The sequence below is a fragment of the Cupressus sempervirens genome, chromosome 2 (assembly GCF_028749045.1).
Source record: "Cupressus sempervirens isolate cs-2001-9-10 chromosome 2, ASM2874904v1, whole genome shotgun sequence".
NCBI classification, from domain to species: Eukaryota; Viridiplantae; Streptophyta; class Pinopsida; order Cupressales; family Cupressaceae; genus Cupressus; species Cupressus sempervirens.
In genome coordinates, this window is record NC_143119.1 from 360,551,784 (window position 1) to 360,573,209 (window position 21,426).

The 21,426-nt window shown below is 37.0% G+C and overlaps 1 protein-coding gene across 3 annotated transcripts in view; it reads right to left on the minus strand.

Annotated features, from left to right (window-relative positions):
- Positions 1-1,607: 1,607 nt before the first annotated feature.
- Positions 1,608-21,426, minus strand: part of IBR3 (acyl-CoA dehydrogenase-like protein) — a 403,438-nt gene continuing 383,619 nt past the window's right edge. For all 3 annotated transcript variants that reach the window (XM_089813746.1, XM_089813745.1, XM_089813744.1), the window contains exons 17-18: positions 2,319-2,423; positions 1,608-2,181 (exon numbers count right to left, since the gene is read on the minus strand). In XM_089813746.1, the coding sequence (XP_089669872.1) occupies positions 1,990-2,181; positions 2,319-2,423 (297 nt within the window). In that variant the 3' untranslated portion in view covers positions 1,608-1,989. The remainder of the gene's footprint in view (positions 2,182-2,318; positions 2,424-21,426) is intronic.

Genomic DNA, 21,426 nt, shown 5'->3' on the forward strand with positions numbered 1-21,426 from the left:
ACCAAGATAACTAAAAAATTGCATAATTAAAATGAAAAAAATAGCTTACATTATATGTTATTAAAAACAAAATCTCAACGAACTTATTAACAAAGTGAAAAATGAAATCTCACAAAGATCATATAAATAGTACATTGATAGATTTAAAAAAATATTTGTATCATGACATCGGTCATTTTCAATTGTTTTTTTGCCTTAATAACATGAAAAGTAACTTAATTGAGATACATAACTTCAAAAAAAATCTTGTGCATCTAGGCTTTATCAACCAAAATGGCTTGCACATTCTTTTAGCACCTCCAAATAATAAAAATGCTACCATATAGTAATCAATCTCAATCTTACGTTTACATATGGAAACTTTGTTATTATTTCTTTCCTTTAGTTTCCTTATTTCATACAAGGAAGATGGATAATAAATGCAAAATGAATGTAATTACTATATAAATATTGATTTTAAGGTTGCCATTTCATTAACATATGTTCATGAATTCAAGGTAGACGAATAATAATAATTTTAATGATATATTTTACACTGAAGTTTAAAATAAAACATATTTTGTATTTCAATTGTATAATTAAAGATGTTTAGTTCTATTATCTAGTTAATTGAAAAAAATAATAAACAATAATTCATTCAAAAATCTAAATAAAGTCAAGGGATTTAGCTTAGTTAGCCGAAGCAATGAGTTCTCATTGTGGAAACCCTAATTCAAATCCCAAGAAAGACATCTTTGTGGAATTGTAAGTTGTGACCCTTCGTCTTCTATTGGTTGTATTTGTCTCATTGTATAAGGTGGATTCTAAGTTGGGTCTCTTGGTCTCCCAAATGTTATTTCTAGTGTGGTTGCTAGAAAGGAGCTTGAATAAGTTTGTAATTCTCATATTGTTGCTTGAATGAGCACAAGATTTGTAAATGATTATAATATTAAAAAAAATCAAATAAATTATGTCAAATATATTTTCTTTTCAATTTCTAAGCATATAGAGATGAAAAATTACAAATTTAAAACAAAAATAACAATACAACAATTAATTAAATATTTAAATAATATCCATTGAATAATATTTATAATAATAGGCAAGAGCCTACAACACAACGATAACTTGTGAGCCTCTCATGTGAGAGGTCTTGAGTTCAAATTCGCTTAACACATAAAAATAATTAATTACAATAAATAACAATAATTAATATTGACGGATGAATTTCAAAAAATTTCTATATACATATTTAAAAATTCAAAATATAAATATTATTTAAATCATGCTAAATTGATTTAAGAAATTGCCAATCATATAAGTACTCTAATAGATATATATGGAAAACTCCATAACAGATTGAGGATGTTTCACTGACCCCCATTTGAACACAGGTTTAGGTAATCTATTCATAAGGGGCAAACAATCAATGCTCATAATCAAACTTAAGAACTACGTAAACAAATTATGATTTTCTTGTTTATAGAGAGCATCCAACCCAGTAATTGGTTCGTTGGACATTTTTTCCTTACCTGTTCGTACTTTTTAATTCATTCCTCTTTTTTCCCTACTATGACTGTTATACTCAGAGAGTACTATCTTTTGGGTTATCAGCTGGGCAATTAGGATAAGAGAAGAACCAGGGAGGTATTTCAAATTATCATAGATCCATTACAATGTGGTTTTAGCTCGATAAGCCCTTCGTTAATTTATTATGAATATCCAAAAGGAATATAGAGATAGGCTTATCAGTCGCATAAATTCAGAGTACAAATAATGTGAGTCAACCTGTGGCTTACAGAATCGTTTATTGCACGCAACACTATGCTTTGCCAAGTGTATGTTTATACACTTTCTTTCTGTGTTTGTTTACAGATAAAAGTTGAGCTGATATCACATTAAATAGTAACTCCAATTTTCTGCTCATATCAAATATTCTCTGCCTTGAATAATTACAAGGTGGGCATGGATTACAGACATAATATTTCCATTATTTAGAAAAGGTATATATCACAGTCTTGCTCTTGATAATTCAATCTTAGCTATAGTTCCGAGATGGACCTCATCTGGACCATCAGCTAGTCGTAATGTTCGAGCAGTAGCCCACAGGTGGGAAAGTACTAAATCTGTGCTGACACCTGCCGCACCATGCACCTGGATTGCAGTATCCAGCACATTCAATGCCATGTTTGGAGCAGCAACCTATTTTTGTAGCACATGAAAATTTTCCATTAAAATGATGAACTATTTTGTGTAATATGCATTACTAAAGACTATCAAAAGCAACAAGCTGAAATAATGATTCTCTGCACATGGAAACAGGCAGAACAGATATTTACCTTGGCCATGGCAATTGCTCCTTTGGCGACTTTATTGCCATTTAAGTCCAACTGATTTGCAGCTTCACGGACCAAGAGTCTCACTTTTTCTATTTCTATACGGCACTACAATTGGAAAGAATGTAGTTAGTCTCAATTATTAAAGACTCGACTTAGCCTCCTACCATCCACACATCCAAACTTCAGTCACTAAAGAATATACAAATCTCATTTATGAGCACAAACGTACAAAGCAAAAATATCATGGTCTCATAAATAACATTAGGGTTTTGACAATAGAAAAGAAAAGCTTTTATGTAGTAATCGGTATTGTGATTCATTTATCCTCCAAAACTACTGCAATGGTACAATTAATGCCCATAGCTATCAAGACTTATTTCTCTGGATTTCCACCTTTTGACTGGATGGGGGCAAATTTTAGAGGTACATAACAACTGCATTTCTGCTAACTAGTGAAACCACGTCTTGTCAGGGCTTCGAGATTAATTTAATTAGAATTTTCAATAAAGTATAAGTACAGCATAGTAAATTGGGAACAAATTTCATGTCAAGAGAATGCTGATATCATAAGCTAATACTGGGAGAACAAAGCATAAGAATTTATTAAGTAATTGTAAGTTTCTGCAGACATAGTTAATTTAAATATTATTCATAAGATTAATGAAATAACATTTCTTCAGCTACATTTCATGTGTAAGGCTATTTCCATCAACAGATTATCTCCAGAGAGTTCACACTAGGAAGGCTGGTTTTATAAGCTATTTGGTGTAAGAAAGCAAAGGTGTGCGGAAACAGCTACACTAATCTTGAGAGAGTGATTATGGTGATTATGCAAATTTCAACTCAGTTATTACGGAGGTTTCAAGAAAAACCTAAGATCATAAACAAAATATTAAATAGCAATAAACAATTAACACAGTGATTTACGTTGGGGAAATCTTTTTGGGAGAAAAACCTCACACTCGAAAACCTGCATTATGTATTATTAAATCAACTACAGATACAACACTATTGTTATGCAAGTTCTTACAGGAATTTCACCTCAGCTCAATCTTATAGGAATTTCAGTAGCATTATAGTAGCGTCCCATCTTGCAAATAAAAGTCAATGATACAAACTCCTCCTCAAGCCTCCATTTTGTAGGTTTCTCACAACTTGGAAACCATCTGTGGTTTGCAAAACCATGTGCTAAAATTTCTTGATGCGTGTTGTCGAAGATAGGCATGATTTTGGGTAAAAAATAGGCTCTCACATCCGTAGTCTTCTCCCCTATTTTTAACTCTTACGACTGTCATTGAATATATGAAAATGCACCAATCATAATATACTATGGACAAGGCATTTTTGACGACTAATATTCCACTTTTCAAGCCACTCAAGTAGAAAAAATCCAACTACGTTTTTATAGCTATTTATGGGAATTTGCAAGGTTGAGACACATGTTTTCTCAATATTCTCCCACTTGTTAAAAACCTTGCAAGAATTAGGGGATCCATAGTCCATAGATGGAAGACTCGCCGGTTACTCGGCGAGTTTTAAACACTCACCGAGTATTTTGGGACGGCGAGTAAATCGCTCAAAAACTCGCCTGTCCAAAAACTCGGCGTGAGTCCAAAAACTCGCCGAGTATTAGTCAAAAACTCGGCAAGTTAATGTAAAAAACTCGCGGTTCAAGGAACCCGCGGCCAATGATGCCTAAATAGGTCAAAATGCATTGTTTCTTTCATTTGTGTGGAGCAAAGAAGGTTTTAGCTGATTGCAAGTGATTAAAGGAAGATTGGAGTGGATTTTGGAGGATTCTAACCAAATTTAGAAGAGAAATTTCTTTCCAGGTATGTTCATCTTATCATTGTTTGAAAACTTTTTATAGTTTTAAGCAAAGCTTTTATTGTTTTTGTTGTTGTTTGTAAATGATTTCAAATCATTTGAAAGTTGAAACCCTAGTTGTTCTAAACTTCTAGCTTCTAAGTTCTAACTCTAAGTTCTAACTTTGTTTATTTGTTTTTCTATAAATTTAATTATTTATGTGTAGGGCAGCGGACAAGCATTAAGAAAACATGACAAACCCGCAAGAAGAGTGGCCACAAACACCATGCCCATCTGGATATATAGCACTCGGCCTAAAAATGCAAGAGATAAGGCATGGCAGTATGCCAATGAAGCTCCAAGTCCAAATGATATTGGGAAGGTGATATGCATTCCCTGTGAGAGAATTATTTCTGGAGGCATAAACCGCCTCAAATACCACCTTACAGGCATAAAGAAACATGGCTCAAATCCTTGTCTCAAGGTAACTGATGAAGAAAAAAGATTCATCCATGCCCTACTTGCAACTGCTGAAGAGAAAAAATTGAATAGGGAGAGGGCAAAATTAGCTATGAGGGCAGCCATAGCTGAATCTGAAGGAGCTCCTTTTGATATGCAAGAGGAAGAAGAAGCACTTGAGAACATACCAGGATCTCTTCGTGGCCCACGGATCCACAAAAAAAATTTCTCTTTTACCGGTTCCACTTCTTCTACATCTCCTACTTCTTCATCATCACCATCCGGATCCCCATCAGGGATAGGTGGTTATTTTGTGCCCAGGAACACACCTGGAGCACAACCATCATTAGAGGGCACTGCATGGTTTAAGGAGGTGCATGAGCAAACTGATATTGCAGCAGCTGATTTTTGGTTTTTCAACAATATCTCAATGAATGCCGTTGATAATCCCTATTGGTTCAATATGGTGAATGCAATGACAATATCAGGCAAAGGGTACAAGCTGCCTAATCGCAAGGATATGAGTGGAAGGTTAGTATTTTACTATTTAGTAATTGTAAATAATTGTGATTCACTTTAGTTCATTGTTATATTTTAAATCTTAATTGTTATAACTTATTTCCTAATTTTTTACTAACACTTAACACTTTATTTAATATTACACCTAAATTTTGTAGGTTGCTTGACAAAGCGGTTGGTAGGGCAACATTGTTGATAGAAGACCAAAAAAAAGAGTGGAAGAAGTATGGCTGCACCATTTTATCTGATGGGTGGACAAATGGAAGAAGTAGAACCATTATTAACTTCTTGATTGCTTGCAAAGATGATGTGGTGTTTTGGAAATTTGTCGATGCCTCCAACAAAGTGAAAAATGCAGCCACATTGGCTTTAATGTTGGAGAATGTTGTCATGGAGGTGGGAATAGAGAATGTGGTGCAAATAATCACAGATAATGCAGCAGCAGGTAGATTTAATTTTTCATATTTGAATCAATATGAATCATGAATGTAATGCTATGGTATTATTCAATTTAGATTTGATGTAATTTGTAAATACTAAATATGGAAAGTTTGTTACTGATTATTGATTTTTTGCTAATCTTTTAGGTAGAATCCTCCAAGAGTGGCATCCCACACTTTTTTGGTCACCTTGTGCAGCACATGTCCTTGACCTTCTTTTGGAGGACATAGGAAAACTTGATTGGGTGAGTCCAGTTGTGGAAGATGCTAGGCGAGTCACAAAATATATCTATAATCACCCATGGGTTCTCAGTTTGATGAGAAAAGCCACTAAAGGCAAAGATTTGATGAGACCTGCTATGACAAGGTTTGCAACGGTCTTCTTGACGTTGCAAAGTATTCTTGACCACATATTGGCTTTGAAGCAAATGTTTGTGTGTGCTGATTGGGTTGCTTCACCTTACTCAAAGAAGCCCGAAGGAGAGGCTGTGGCATGAATAGTCTTTGATGATAGCTTTTTTGCAAAGGCTAAGGAGATTGTGGAGGTAACTTCATTATATTTTTAATTTATTCAAGTTTCATTATCAATTCATAACTTACTATGTTATTAACTAATTTGTATTTTTCAAATTTCAAATGTAGATGTCTCTGCCCCTGGTTCTAGTCTTGCGCACATGTGATGGGCAGCAATCCCCAATGGGAGGTCTTTATGAGGCCATGGATAGGGCGAAAGAGGCTGTTAGAAGTTACTATCACGGGGACAATCTCAGATTTGACCCCATTTGGGAAATAATTGATAGGAGGTGGAACAATATGCTCCACTAACCTATTCATGCAGCAGGCTACTTCCTCAATCCCAAATTCAGGTACTATGATAATTGATTGTCCTTGAAGTTGGGATTTTAATAAGTCTTTATTTTACTTTACTTTTTAAGGTTGTGTAGTAAGACTTGATATCATTTTCTATTTGTTTTAGGGCTGATGATTCCTACTCAGATTCTAATGCAGAGGTCATGGCAGGTCTCTCTAAATGCATTGAGAGAATGATATCAAGTGAAGAGGAGAGAGACCTTATTGTGACCAAACAACAAATCTATGTGGAATCAAGGGGTCCTTTGTTCTCTTCTATGCTAGCAAAGAGAGCAAAATCTACTCAAGCACCAGGTAAAGCATCAAACTTTAAAACTTTTGCTAATTAATAAGTTGTGCTTCTGATTTTTTTTTTTTTTTGCTTTATAACTTTTTTAATTTTGTTTTGCAGATGCTTGGTGGGCAAGTTGGGGTGGCATACCCCCAATTTAAAGAAATTTTCTCTCAGAGTCCTATCCCAACCTTGTAGCTCATCCCATTGTGAGCGCAATTGGAGCTTATTTGAGTCCATCCATATAAAGAAAAGAAACAGAATGACTAAAAAACGGCTTAATGATCTTGTTTATGTGCACTATAATCTTAAGTTGCGCATAAAAAAGGCATATCTCTTAGAACTACTTGGTCCGCTTGATCTAGATGAGATAGATCCTTATTCTGATTGGACAACACAGGAGCCAAGTCCATTGTTTACACCAGATGAGATCGCTGATTTGGAGAGGCATGCCATGGAGGGGGAGGCTGACACTGATTTTCAGTTCACTATGGATGACATTGAGGATGAGGACGAGGATGATGATGATTCAGGCGAGGATCAGGCATTACCATTAGGAGGAGATGCATCCTCGTCTAGGACGCCGAGCTAGTCAATAGGGACGTCGAGCGAGGGGGCACAGCCATAGAGTTCACAGTCATGCAGCTCACACCCTATCCCAATGCGGGGCACTTCTTCTAGGACTAGACCCCCTCGCTTTCCTGCTAGTGCAAGTGGAAAGAGGAAGATGTGATTGACATTGTATTGATGTATTTAGACTTTTAGTATTTACTTCTAGTTTGACAGATTGAAACTATTTAGTAATTTACTATTTTGCTTCCTACCATGAGCATTCTGCATGAGAATGCAATTTTGTACGCATTATGCATTTATATATATCTAAACTTTTTTTCTTTCTTTTGTATTGTCTTTAATTAACTTATTAGATTCATCTTCTCATTAAATTTTGCAAAATAAATGTATTTTTAATTAAATTTCAGCGGTTTTTTAGGTTCTCGAGTTTTTCCCGAGTTTTTTTTTTAAATCGCCGAGTTTTTCCCAATTAAACTTTTGGGGGGCTTGGCGAGTTTTTGCATTTGGTGAGTTTTTCAACTATGATCCATACTATCATGAACCAACTGCTACGGCCCGAGAAGCCCATCGACTCCAAACACTATCTGAACTTCTTTGCACTAACAGGCTTGGTTAATGAACTAGCAACATCTGTAAAAGTTTCTACCTCCCTCAGCTTTACCCTGCCATCCTCAACTGTACCTCTCACAAGATGATATTGTACATCAATTGGCTTGGTCCTAGCATGAAATGTTGGGTTCTTTGCTAGGCAAATTGCACTGTGATTGTCATTATAAATTGTCACTAAACCTTGTTTGAATTCTATATCTAAACGCAATCGTTTGAGCCAATTGGCTTTCTTGCAAACATGAGTAGCTACCATACACTCTACCTTTGTAGTGGACAAAGCAACCACAAATTTTCACTTGCTCGTATGTAGTGGATCTTCTACTATCAACATCACCAATCCAATCCGAATCCACATAACCTCAAATAATCAAGGAATGCTTGTTTCCTATTCTATGAAAACATGTAGAGTACTTTGAGGTACCACCTGTATTTGAAAGCTCTTTTTACCACATCCCAATGTGCTCTTCCTCAGAAAATGAGAAAAAAATCCTGCCTGGGCAATATATGGTCTTGTAAAAACAGATAAACATACATCAAATTACTAACTCCACTCTAGTATGGTACTCGACTCATTTCTTCCACCTCCAGTAGGGATGCAAGACATTGTGAAATAGAAAGCTTTGTTCCCATCATGATAGAAATAACTAATGGTCTAGAATCTTGCATATTGATTCTACTCAAAATAGTATCAAAATACTTACTTGCCTAGCAAAATCTTTATATTTTGTCTATCTTTTCTAATCTCTATTCCCATAGTGTGTCTTGTTGCAACTTTTTTGAGAGCTGAGATTTTAATTTTGCAATCAAACTTCTTTTTGCCAATAAACATGTCATCAACATAAAAGGCAGTAACCATGAAACAATCACCATCAGATTTAAATATACCGAGTGATCAAATTTAGACTGGACAAATCTCAAAATCAACACATATGTACCAAGCTTTTGTTATCACATCCTAGGACTGTTTTAAACCACACATGGATTTCTTTAACTTACAAACCAAGTGACTTTTAAGTTTCACCTCATGTCACAAATTTCTTCCTCCAAATCTCCATAAAGAAAAGTTGTTTTCCCAGCCCTTTGCTTGATCTCTAGATCACAAGCTGCTGCAATAGAAAGCAGTAAATGAATGGATGTCATTTTGGCTACAAGAGGAAAACATTCACCCTAATCTACTCCCTCAATCTGTAGTAACCTTTTGCAACTAGTCATGCTTTGTACTTTTCAATGCTTCTATCTGAACCCATCTTATTTTTGAACACCCATTTACAACCAATAGCCTTCCATCCTTCATGCAATGATACCAAGTTCCATGCATCACTCTTTTTAAGAGTTGTCATCTCTTCATCCATGGCTATTTTTTAGGACTTTGAATCATTCATACCAAGCACCTCTTCTACAGATATTGGTTCATCAAACTTACTATTCAATGAAAATATGCATCTCCAATCATCAAAAGAATATCCATACCTTTCAAGTGGTGTCTTTTCTCTTGTAGACGTTCAAACTGTGATGTCCCCTTCTAGCTAGAGACATCACTTTAGCTTGTGATTAGCCTATCAGAGACCCTCGTAGGCTAATAGGATTGGATAGAGGGTCACCTTGGTGTGGAGATCTTCCAAGGACTAGAGCAGAGTACTCTTTTGGGTTGCCAGAGTTTGTTTATTATGAGTTTTGCTTTGAGTTTGGCTTGGTTAGGCTATTTTTAGCAATTTTGGAGTTATAAAGATAGACCCCTGCTATTTTTAGAAAAGGCGTATGGTCATATGCAGTTCTATCATGTTAGCTCCCAGTTCGAACGACATTCAAAAATGTTGAGTAATAATGGAGATATTAATGTTTCTTTAGTTAAAATAAACATTATTGGTTTTGAGCCTATATTGTTAAGTTATAATATATAACTTAAGTGAGGGTCATGATATCATAAAAGGGGACATTATTTCAATTAATTGTGGGTCCAAGCTTATGGAAAAATTAAAAGGGATTTTCCAAGTTTTAATGTAATAACATTTTTAATGTTATTATTATATCTTTTATCCCACATTGAGCGTGGAGACTCATTCTGGAGTTGAGGAGTCCTTATAAACAAACCTTGTCTTCCTTCAAGAGCAGTTTATGCGAATTACTTAAAACTTTGCCTTGTGAAATTTCTTCAAGTTGTGGCAACAAGGGTTTCTACAAGTTTGAGAAGAATTCAGACTGTGGAGGACGTAGTATCTTCAGAGTTGATGCAATTTGAGGGTGTGAAATATCGCTTGAATTTTGTCTGTGAGTTGGCTTCATTCTGGAGTCAATATTGTGTTTTAGTTGGAGAGAATTGGATGAATCTATTTACAGGTTGGAAGGGATTTATAACAGCAGCTACAAGTGCCGTGAACAGTGTGCTACAGTGCCGTGAATAGTGCGCTACAATACACATGAACAGTAACATGCTACAGTGCTGCCGTGAACAATGCGCTACAGTGCCGTGAATAGGACAGCGCTACAGTGAATTAAAAATCAAAGATTTAATATTGTAGTTTTTGATAGGCGCTGCCCAAGGAGGAAGCAATCAGCAGTGTGATTGCATATTGGAGACAAAAATCAGGTTTTTCAACTATGAATGATGATGTTTTTAATGTATTCTTCCAGCAATAAGTATTGTACAAACATTAGGAGCCATCTGAATAAATGAATTTGATCAGCATTATAATAAGATTTGAGTTATAATTTTAGGTAGATTAGTTTCAATATTTGTATTCCTTTTCATCAACTCAAAAACCCAAAAACAGCATAAAACATTAAAAAACAAACCAAAAAAATCATTACACTCAAGGAAACAAACAATGATCAGCATAGAGCCTATTTGGGGTTCTTACATTGGTATCAGAGCCTCATTCCTGCCATCCTAAGGGTTTGGGAGTCATATGCAGACACTGGAAATTGGACCACACAGGTACTATAGTCGTAGGAGAGCTCTAATTGATAGAGAATAGCTGTAGGAAATAGGAAATATGGAAGAGAGGCATGATGGTAGTCCACCTTGAAACAGGAGGAATAATGATGATTAGGATATCGGAGAATTCTTCCGTGGCTATGGTTACAGGGCAGCAGCAGATGGCACAGGCATTACAGGCACTCACTACTATGGTAGAAAGGATGAACCCACCTGTTAGACAGAATGGGGAATAGGGAGAACAGGAAGATAACAAGAGTGCTACAGGTAATCAGAGACCACAACGGACCCATTCCAGAACAGCTGATAAGCCTACACGCCCTACATTTGTTCCAGAGGAGCCAGAAAAAGCTCCAGTAGATGAGGCGACAGGAGACCCCATATTCGTAGATGCACTCATGGCTACAAATGATGAATGGGAATTATTAGCTCCGCAGGTTCGGGAGAGGATGACTTTTGAACGCTTTGTAAATCAAAAGAGAGAGCATTACAGGTCACTCAGACAGGATAGGAGGCCTAGAGGTCAAAATAGTGAGCTGAAGAGGGCTACAAGCAAGCTTACTATGCCTACATTTGATGGGAGTGGTAAGATGACAGCTCAAGCTTGGATTCATAAGCTTGACACATTTTTGGCACTGAGGTCAATGACAGAGATTGAAGCTATCAAATATGCCACCTTCCATTTGGAGGGAGTAGCACATGATTGGTGGTACCATGGTATGGTAACACTTCAGCATAACTAGGTGACAGAATACCAGGACTTCGTGGATAGGTTGGTTGAAAGATTTGACAAGAAAGATCCAGAGATTTACTTCTAGGACTTAGCACAGCTGAAACAAATAGGCAACTTGGAGTATTTCATTGGTGAATTTCAGCGGTTGGCAGTCATGGTGCCAAACATTTCAGAGCGTAGATTGATAGTTCTTTTCATTGAGGGCCTATCCGAACCACTGAGAGGTTGGATAAAGGCATTTGATCCTATTTCTTTACAGGAAGCGATGAAAAAGGCAAGAAGTATGGAACATGCAATCCCAACAAACAAATTTCAGTCCAAAGGAGCATCTTCTAGTAAGAATAACAAACCATTTTATAAAAAATCAGAGAGGACTGATTTTAAAAATGATTCTAAAGATAAAACTCCAGCACCTTTTGACAGGGAAACATTAAATGATTTGAGGAAGAAAAAATTATGTTTCTACTGTAAGGGATCCTATGATGCAAACCATGATTGTCCTCTTAGGCCAAAGGGAAAAGCTAATAGAGTTATGTGGGCATACTATGAAGAATCAGAATCAGATAATTCAGATCAGCAGTCTGATATAGAGGAAATAGATGGTGAAAAAGAGGAAGACAAGGCTGAAAACTTGTCTAAAATGAAGTCCAAGGATGGGGAAGGAAATGGGCAACTTAGGGAAGCTTGTCTCACTAGTATTAAGCAAGAAGGGTCATTCCGGATGAGAGGAGTACTCGCTGGACAGTGAGTTATAACTCTGGTTGATACAGGTGCCACTCATAATTTCATTGATGCTAGAATGGTGGAGAAGCGTGGCATACAAATAGAGGAGTTTGGGGGAATTAGAGTGAGGGTAGCGGATGGCTATGTCCTCAAATGTGATCGTAGGATCACTGGACTCCCATTGAAAGTTAATAATTATGACTTTAAGGCAGATTTTTATGTTGTACCTATGAGAGATACATATATAGTTCTTGGGATGAGTTGGTTGTACGATATTGGTGAGTTCACTCTTAACCTCAAGGAGATGGAGATGAGGTTTAAAGTGAATGGGAAGACACATATTCTTAAGGCAATCAGGGACAATGATCTCAGGATGGTCTCTTTTCGGAGAATGGCTAGATTGATTCGACATGATCAGGTAGGGTGGGCAACAGAGTGCATGTTGATGCCATCACAGGAGGGACAGCAGAAGATTGAATATTCTCTTGATATTCAAGAGCTTAGAGTTAAACACTCTAAGGTGTTCGGTGATATTCCACGAGGTAGACCACCAGACAGAGGTATTGAGCACATCATTGAGTTAGAGGAGGGGGCTAAGCTCATCATGATTACACCTTACAGGCATCCGAAGAGGTTGAAGAATGAAATTGAGAAAACCATAAAGGAGTTACTTGCTATGGGCCACATTAGACCAAGTAAGTCTCCTTTTGCTTCTTCAGTGGTGTTAGTAAAGAAGAAGGATGGGAGATTGAGGATGTGCATTGATTATAGGGTGCTTAATAGGAAGACAATTAAAAATAGGTACTCCATTCCCAGGATCGATGAGTTGATAGATGAGCTTCATGGAGCTTGCTTCTTCTTAAAGATAGATTTGAGATCAGGTTATCACCAGATCAGAGTTAGAGAGTAGGACATCAAGAAGACAGCCTTTAGATGTCATTGTGGCCATTTTGAGTTTGTAGTTATGCCATTTGGGCTAACTAACGCACTTGCTACTTTCAGGCAACAATGAATAGGGTTTTCCATCCTCAATTGAGGAGATTTGTACTTGTCTTCTTCGATGATATCTTGGTATATAGTAGATCTTGGGAGGAGCACTTGGTTCATCTTGACACGGTGTTGGATATATTGGGCAAAGAATCCTTGTATGCAAAGGAGTCGAAGTGTGCTTTGGGCATGACAAAGTTGTTGTACTTGGGTCACATCATCAGTGCAGAGGGTGTATGCATGGATCCTGAAAAGATTCGTGCCATTGTGGAGTGGCCTTCAACGGTGAACCTTACACAGTTGAGGGGCTTTCTAGGACTATGTGGTTTCTACAGGAGGTTTGTGGATGGATATTCCAGGCATGCAGCACCCTTGACAGATTTGATGAGAAAGGGATCTTTCTTGTGGACTCTTGAGGCACAGGAGTGTTTTGAGAAATTTAAGGACTTGATGACTTCTTGTCCAGTGTTAGCATTACCAGATTTCAGCAAACCTTTTGAGCTACAGTGTGATGCTTCCAGAGAGGGCATTGGAGCGGTGCTTATGCAAGAGAAGCACCCTATTACTTATGAGAGTAGGAAATTGAGAGGGCCAGAGTGGAGCTTCAACATATATGATAAGGAGATGTTAGCCATTATGCATGCTTTGGCCAAATTCAGGCAATATTTGGTAGGTAGCAAATTTTGTATGAAAATCGACCATAATAGCCTAAGACACTTTTTGGGGCAGCGAGATCTCAATGATAGGCAGCAGAAGTGGGTGAGCAAGTTATAGTCCTATGACTTTGATATTACATATTTTAAGGGGACACAGAATGTAGTTGCTGATGCCTTATCACGTAGGCCCCATTTGAGCTTATTGACAGACATATCGGAGGATTGGAGACACTTGATCCTTGCAGAGTATGCAAAGGACACTTGGGCAGCTGGATTCATAGATGGGACTATTTAGGACAGTAGATACACCCTTGTGAATGAGCTCATCATTTACAAAGGACGAATATTTTTGGTCCCAAGATCATTAGTGAGGAGGGTGGTTTTGAAGTCTTTTCATGATTCACCTATGGCAGGACATCCTGGTTTCTACAAGACATACCAACAGATTAGAGAGCGCTTCACATGGAAAGGGATCAAAGCAGAGGTACTTCAGTATGTTAGGGAGTGTCCCACCTGCTAGCAGAATAAGCAAGAACACTCCTATCCAGCCGGTTTACTTCAGCCACTTCCGATTCCTAATAGAAAGTGGGAGTGTTTGTCTATGGACTTCATCACAGGACTGCCTAGAGCCCAAGGTAGGGACTGCATATATGTGTTTGTGGATCGCCTTACGAAGTTTGCCCACTTCTTTCCGATCACTGCTACATACACTGCTACACAGGTGGCAGAGTTGTTCTTCAAAGAGATATTTAGATTACATGGCTTACCTCGGAGCATTGTGAGTGACAGAGACAGCAGGTTTATGAGTCACTTTTGGCAGGAGCTATTTAGGTTGTGTGCGACAGAGCTCACTCCGAGTACTAGCTACCACCCTCAGCCAAATGGTCAGACAGAGATAGTAAACAAATGGGTGGAGGGATATCTCAGAAATTATATAGCAGGGCAACAAAAGGCATGGGTAAAGTGAATTTATCTCTGTGAGTATTGCTACAATACCACTTATCACATGTCTATTTAGATGTCACCCTTTATGGCCCTGTATGGGTATGAGGCACCCAATTTTATGGATCTTCTTTTAAGTGATAGCAGAGTGCCCAGTGCAGGTGATTTATTATAGGAGAGTAAAGACCTTGTTAAGACTCTCAAGGATAATCTAACTAAGGCACAAAATCAGCAGAAGTAGTATGCAGATCAGAAGAGGACTGAGTGGACTTTTGAGGTTAGAGATATGGTGTATCTTATGTTGTAGCCTTACCGTCAATCCACTCTCAAGAAGAGTGGTGCCAAGAAACTCAAGCCATGATACTATGGTTCATTTAGGATTATCAGAAAAGTGGGAGAGGTGGCTTATGAGTTGGACTTGCCAGTGGAGAGAAAGGTGCACAACATTTTTCATGTGTCACGCCTCAAGAAGGCGCTAGGACATCATATTGTGCCTTCTATAGTACTACCACCCCTGGATGATGAGGGAAAACTTGTTTTGATACTAGAGGCTATCACTGATTTCAGAGAGAGGAACTTGAGGAGACGTACCATCCGTGAATATTTGGTGAAGTGGAAGGATTTTCCGGTAGAGGATGCTACTTGGGAGAGCGAGGAGATTTTACAGCATCCAGAGTTGAGATTGCTTGAGGACAAGCAATTTTAGGGAGGGCAGACTGTGATGTCCCCTTCTAGCTAGAGACATCACTTTAGCTTGTGATTAGCCTATCAAAGACCCTCGTAGGCTAATAGGATTGGATAGAGGGTCACCTTGGTGTGGAGATCTTCCAAGGACCAGAGCAGAGTACTCTTCTGGGTTGCCAGAGTTTGTTTATGATGAGTTTTGCTTTGAGTTTGGCTTGGTCAGGCTATTTTTAGCAGTTTTGGAGTTATAAAGATAGACCCCTACTATTTTTAGAAAAGGGGTATGGTCATATGCAGTTCTATCATGTTAGCTCCCAGTTCAGACGACATTCAAAAATGTTGAGTAATAATGGAGATATTAATGTTTCTTTAGTTAAAATAAACATTATTGGTTTTGAGCCTATATTGTTAAGTTATAATATATAACTTAAGTGAGGGTCATGATATCATAAAAGGGGCCATTATTTCAATTAATTGTGGGTCCAAGCTTATGGAAAAATTAAAAGAGATTTTCTAAGTTTTAATGTAATAATATTTTTAATGTTATTATTATATCTTTTATCCCACATTGAGCGTGGAGACTCATTCTGGAGTTGAGGAGTCCTTATAACCAAACTTTGTCTTCCTTCAAGAGCAGGTTATGAGAATTACTTAAAACTTTGCCTTGTGAAATTTCTTCAAGTTGTTGCAACAAGGGTTTCTACAAGTTTGAGAAGAATTCAGACTGTGGAGGACGTAGTATCTTTAGAGTTGATGCAATTTGAGGGTGTGAAATATCACTTGAATTTTGCCTGTGAGTTGGCTTCATTCTAGAGTCAATATTGTGTTTCAATTGGAGAGAATTGGATGAATCTATTTACAGGTTGGAAGGGATTATAACAGCAGCTACAAGTTCTATGAACAGTGTGCTACAGTGCCGTGAACAGTGCGCTATAGTACACGTGAATAGTAACATGCTACAGTGCTGCTGTGAACAATGCGCTACAGTGCCGTGAATAGGACAGCGCTACAGTGAATTAAAAATCAAAGATTTAATATTGTAGTTTTTGATAGGCGCTGCCCAAGGAGGAAGCAATCAGCAGCGTGGTTGCATATTGGAGACAAAAATCAGGTTTTTCAACTATGAATGATGATGTTTTTAATGTATTCTTCCAGCAATAAGTATTGTACAAACATTAGGAGCCATCTGAATAAATGAATTTGATCAGCATTATAATCAGATTTGAGTTATAATTTTAGGTAGATTAGTTTCAATATTTGTATTTTCTTTTCGTCAACTCAAAAACCCAAAAACAGCATAAAACATTAAAAAATATTAAAAAACAAACCAAAAACAATCATTACACTAAGGGAAACAAATAGTGATCAGCGTAGAGCCTATTTGGGGTTAAACAAGCTCAAGTTCTAGTTTCTCTTCTTCCTTTGATGATTCAGAATTCATGGAGTTTCCTCAACTTCTTGTCTTTCAAAGAGCCTCAATTCAACTTTCCTTGGTGTATAAAGTAGTTGAATCATATCTTTATTTCTTCTATTTGTTCTAGTTGCATTTTAATAGAAGAAGGCTTAGATTCTCTAAAACTAATACTTTTAGTGCAAGAGGATACCAACACTTGTATCCTTCCACACCATAACTGTATCCTTTATATATATACATTTAACAACTTCGTTATCCAATTTTGTTCGTCTCCTTTGGCATATCAACATATGCCTCACAACCAAAACCCTCTCAATTGTCTAAGTGAAAGCTTGTGGCTTGACCATGCTTGCATTGGCATCTTATCAATAAGAGCAAAATTAGGAAACCTATTTATTAGGTAGCAGATAGTGGCTACAACTTCAGCCCAAAACTTTTGTTCTAGTCTAACACTACTTAACATTCTCTTCGCCTTCTTCACTAAGATTGTGTTCATTCTTTCTACAACTCCATTCTGTTGTGCAAAATACAAAGTTGTCTTTTGTCTCTGGATATCACAATCTTTACAAAATGGGTCAAAATAATTAGTGTAATATTACCACCATTATCTGTTCTCAAACATTTTATCTTCTTTCTCATGTGCAACTCAATCATTGCTTTAAATTCTTTGAAATGATTGAAAAAAATCATCTCTAATCTTAAGAAAATAAACCCATGTTCTCCTACTAAAACCATCAATGAAAGAAGCATAATAAATTGATTTACCAATAGAAGAAACATCAACTTGACCAAATACATCAAAATGGTTTAGATCCAAAACATGCAAGGACTTATGAGAACTCGAGTAAAATTGAATGCAGTTTTGTTTTCGATAAATACAATGGCCAAAGAGATCAAATTCAAAATTACAATCATTCAACCCATTGACAAGGTTTTTATTTTTTAAGGTTCATATACCCTTCTCACCGATTTGTTCAAGTCTCTAGTGCCATAACATGGTCTTCTTTGCAGACAACTTTGATATAGTAGACAATGCACTCTTAGGTACCCAAAAACCATGGTCATCTTCTGAGAAGAAATCATCACCTTCTCCAACAAAGTAGTCTTTGTCATAGTCTTACGAGAAGTGTTATTGCACTCAACTCTGCATACATCAAGCTAGTACAAAGTACCCAATTTACTTCCTCTTTCTATCAACACCTCTCACCATTTTCATGCCTACTTCAAAAAACTATACATATGCACTTGCATCTATTAGTTTGCCATCAAATAACAAATTTATTGCTAGTTTTGGGATATGCAAGACAACATCAAATCCTCAACTTCTATCAACAAAAAAATCCATATGAATACTTTTATGGCCAACAATATCAAGAAAATAGTTATCACCCAAATACACCAAACCACCATCAAATTCTTCACATTTCCTAAACTAGTTTCTATTCAGAGTCCTGTGTTAAGATGCACTAGAGTCTATCAATCATGCATTGTCACTTGCATGAGTGACCAAGGCTGCAACAAAAGCATCTCCATCTTCCTTCTCGAAATCAAAATCAAAATCCTCCTTCTTTACTAACCTTTCAAAAATATTCAGGTTTCCCAAAGTTCTAACGTATTGCCTTGGATTTACTAGAGGATTTTGATATCCCCTTATTCTTGTACATAGAATGGCCATGTTAGTTTTTGTTGTTGCCTCTTTCTCTTGATCTTCCTAGAATGCTCAAAGCCTCTTTGGCATTTGGAGAGACCTACTTCTCATCTCCTTAGAAAGTAGAGAACTAACAATGCCCTCCATCTTCAAGACAACTAAAGTGCTCCCTATGGCCATGAAGGGTTTGTACCATGAGTGTGGCAATTAAAATAGCACAATTTGGCCTCTTTCTTCTTCATCCATTCACACCCCTACCGAGGTCAACTGAATCACCAACATATTAAAGCTTTCTAGATGCTTGTAAATTCGTTCACCTTCCATTCTCAAGGAATACAACTTCCTCAAGAAAATTTTATTCACAAGTGATTACATGTGATATATTTCACTTAGCTTCTTCCAAAGATTATTTGTTGATATTATCATAATTGAGACTACATGACACAATTTTATGAGATCTTTAGCTTTTTTGTCCATCACATCATACCATGCAGCTAAAATTTCATGGGTCTTTGGACATTTTCATTGATTGCATCCCATAGATCCAGATCAATCAACAAATCTTCCATCTTCAACTTTTACATTTCAAAGTTTGTGTAGAAAAACTTCTCTACTTCAATCCTCCCTAATATGCTTGCCATCTTTACCATTCTGCAATACAGGAAATGAAATACTCTACACAAGCTCCAGTCAAACATTGATTAGCTCAAAAAAACCTTGTGCACAACAAATAGACTTAAAATTTGTCATGTCCCCAATTTCTACCCTTCCTTAGTGACAACATTTCTAGCAGGGTTGGTCTATTATCTAGTTCCCATAGGCCATCATAGCGTAGAGGGAACCAACCCAGGGGCTTTGAGAGTCATGCATGAGCTTCCAAAATAGTTTGGAGCAATAGACAACAGTTTCTTACAATTTAGGAGGGATTCCTAATTTGTAGGGATTGACTAGGAGTGGTCTAGGAGGCATTTGGAGACCTTGGCGAACGTTTTGGAGACTTAGAGTGCATCTACTATTTTTTAGGAGGAACTCCCAGTTCAGTGACAGTTCTCTCGGAGGTGCACACAGCAGGGGAGTCATTGGGACTCAATTTTGGTTGATTGGGGCTGTCTCCTACTTTTTAGGAGCATCCCTAGATTTTACGGATGGACTACCAGTTGACACATCTTGTTCGGCATCAGTCACAGACAAGTGACAAGGTTAGATTCATGTTTGATTGGTCATTTTGGGCCTTTTGGGACCATTTGAGAAATATTTTAATATATTTTAATATTTCCTAAGTTGGTGATTAAATAAATTAATTAAGGTTAAGTTTTAGCCATTTTGGAGTAATAAGGGGTTTTTTGGCCTCATCTGGATGTGCATCCTATGGTGTGATAGCTCGTTGGAAAGGTCTTAAAATTCTCTAAATCTCTCTTTGGTCTCAGGGCATTTCAGTGAATGGAATTCTATCTATGAGGAAAAAGGTCATTTTCTAGTAACATGACTACTTTAAAATAAGAAATTATAACATTTTCACTACACAACACCACTTGGAGACACTTAGGGTTCGATTTGCAATTGAGAGGGGGTTATAAGGAGATGGAAGCTTCATTCTAAGATCATCTTTTGCATATTGAAAAACTTGTTTTTGTGAATTGGCTCTGAGAGAGAAATTCTTCATCTGGGACGCAAACCCCAGGTTCTGGATTGGCTGGGATGTAGCCCTCAGCAGTTATTGGCATTGGATTCTTCAGATAGTGTGCGTTGCTATTAGGGATAGAGTACACCATTCTTTATTGTGGATTCAGGTTGCAGATTTATGGTTTCAGCGTTATAGATTGATTCTTTCAACTGGGACATGATTCCTTGCAGTCTTACGGCTGCCATTTGCAGCAGTTTGGCATCATTGTTGGATGTAAGCTCCTTGGAACTGCATTGGATTTATTATTTGGCTTTATAAATCAGAAATCTGCCTGGTACAATTTATAGCAATTCTGATTTGGCTCTATGTTCTTATTTATTTTCAGTCTCCTCTCATGTTTATTGTTCATTATTCATTACTATTGTGAAAACTATCAAAAAACAAAAAACAAAAACAAAACTTTTTGCAACTTCTGTCTATTCTCAAAGACCATCAAAGAAATCACAGGAAAATATAGTTTATTAATTTAAAAACTACAGCAGATCAGCAAGGGCATCTATCAGGGATCTTTCAAAATTGGCCAGGCTTTTATACCACTTGCAAGAAAGAAAAGGTGTGGAATACTTCATGTGCTAATCTTGAGAGGATAATTATGCAAATTTTTGCTTAACTATTATAGAGATTTCAAAAACACAAGCATAAAAAAAATAACAATAAACACAAAACATACTGATTGATGTGGGGAAAACTCTTATAGGAGAAAAATCCCACACCAAAACTTGCATAATGAATTATAAAATCAACAACAAATTACAACACACTTGCAATGCAAGTTCTTAGAGGAGTTTCACATCAACTCAATCTTGGAGGAACTTCAGTAGCATTCTAGTAGCATCCCATCTTGCAAATAGAACTCAATGGCACAAACTCCTCAAGCCTTCATTTATAGGCTTCTCACAACTTGGACTGTTTGTGGTCTACAAACCCAAGTGCTAAACTTCCTCGATGCGTGCCGCCCTAGATAGGCAAGATTCTAGGTTAGAAATAGTTTCTCACGTCCAAATTCTTCTCCCATATTTTAAAACCTTGTAACTATCATAAAAACTATCATAGGATCTCTTAAAATGGTCCTTCCATAGAATACCATGGACAATGCATCTTGCAACAACTGATATCCCATTTTTCAAGGCACGGACAATTAGAAAAAAAATCAGC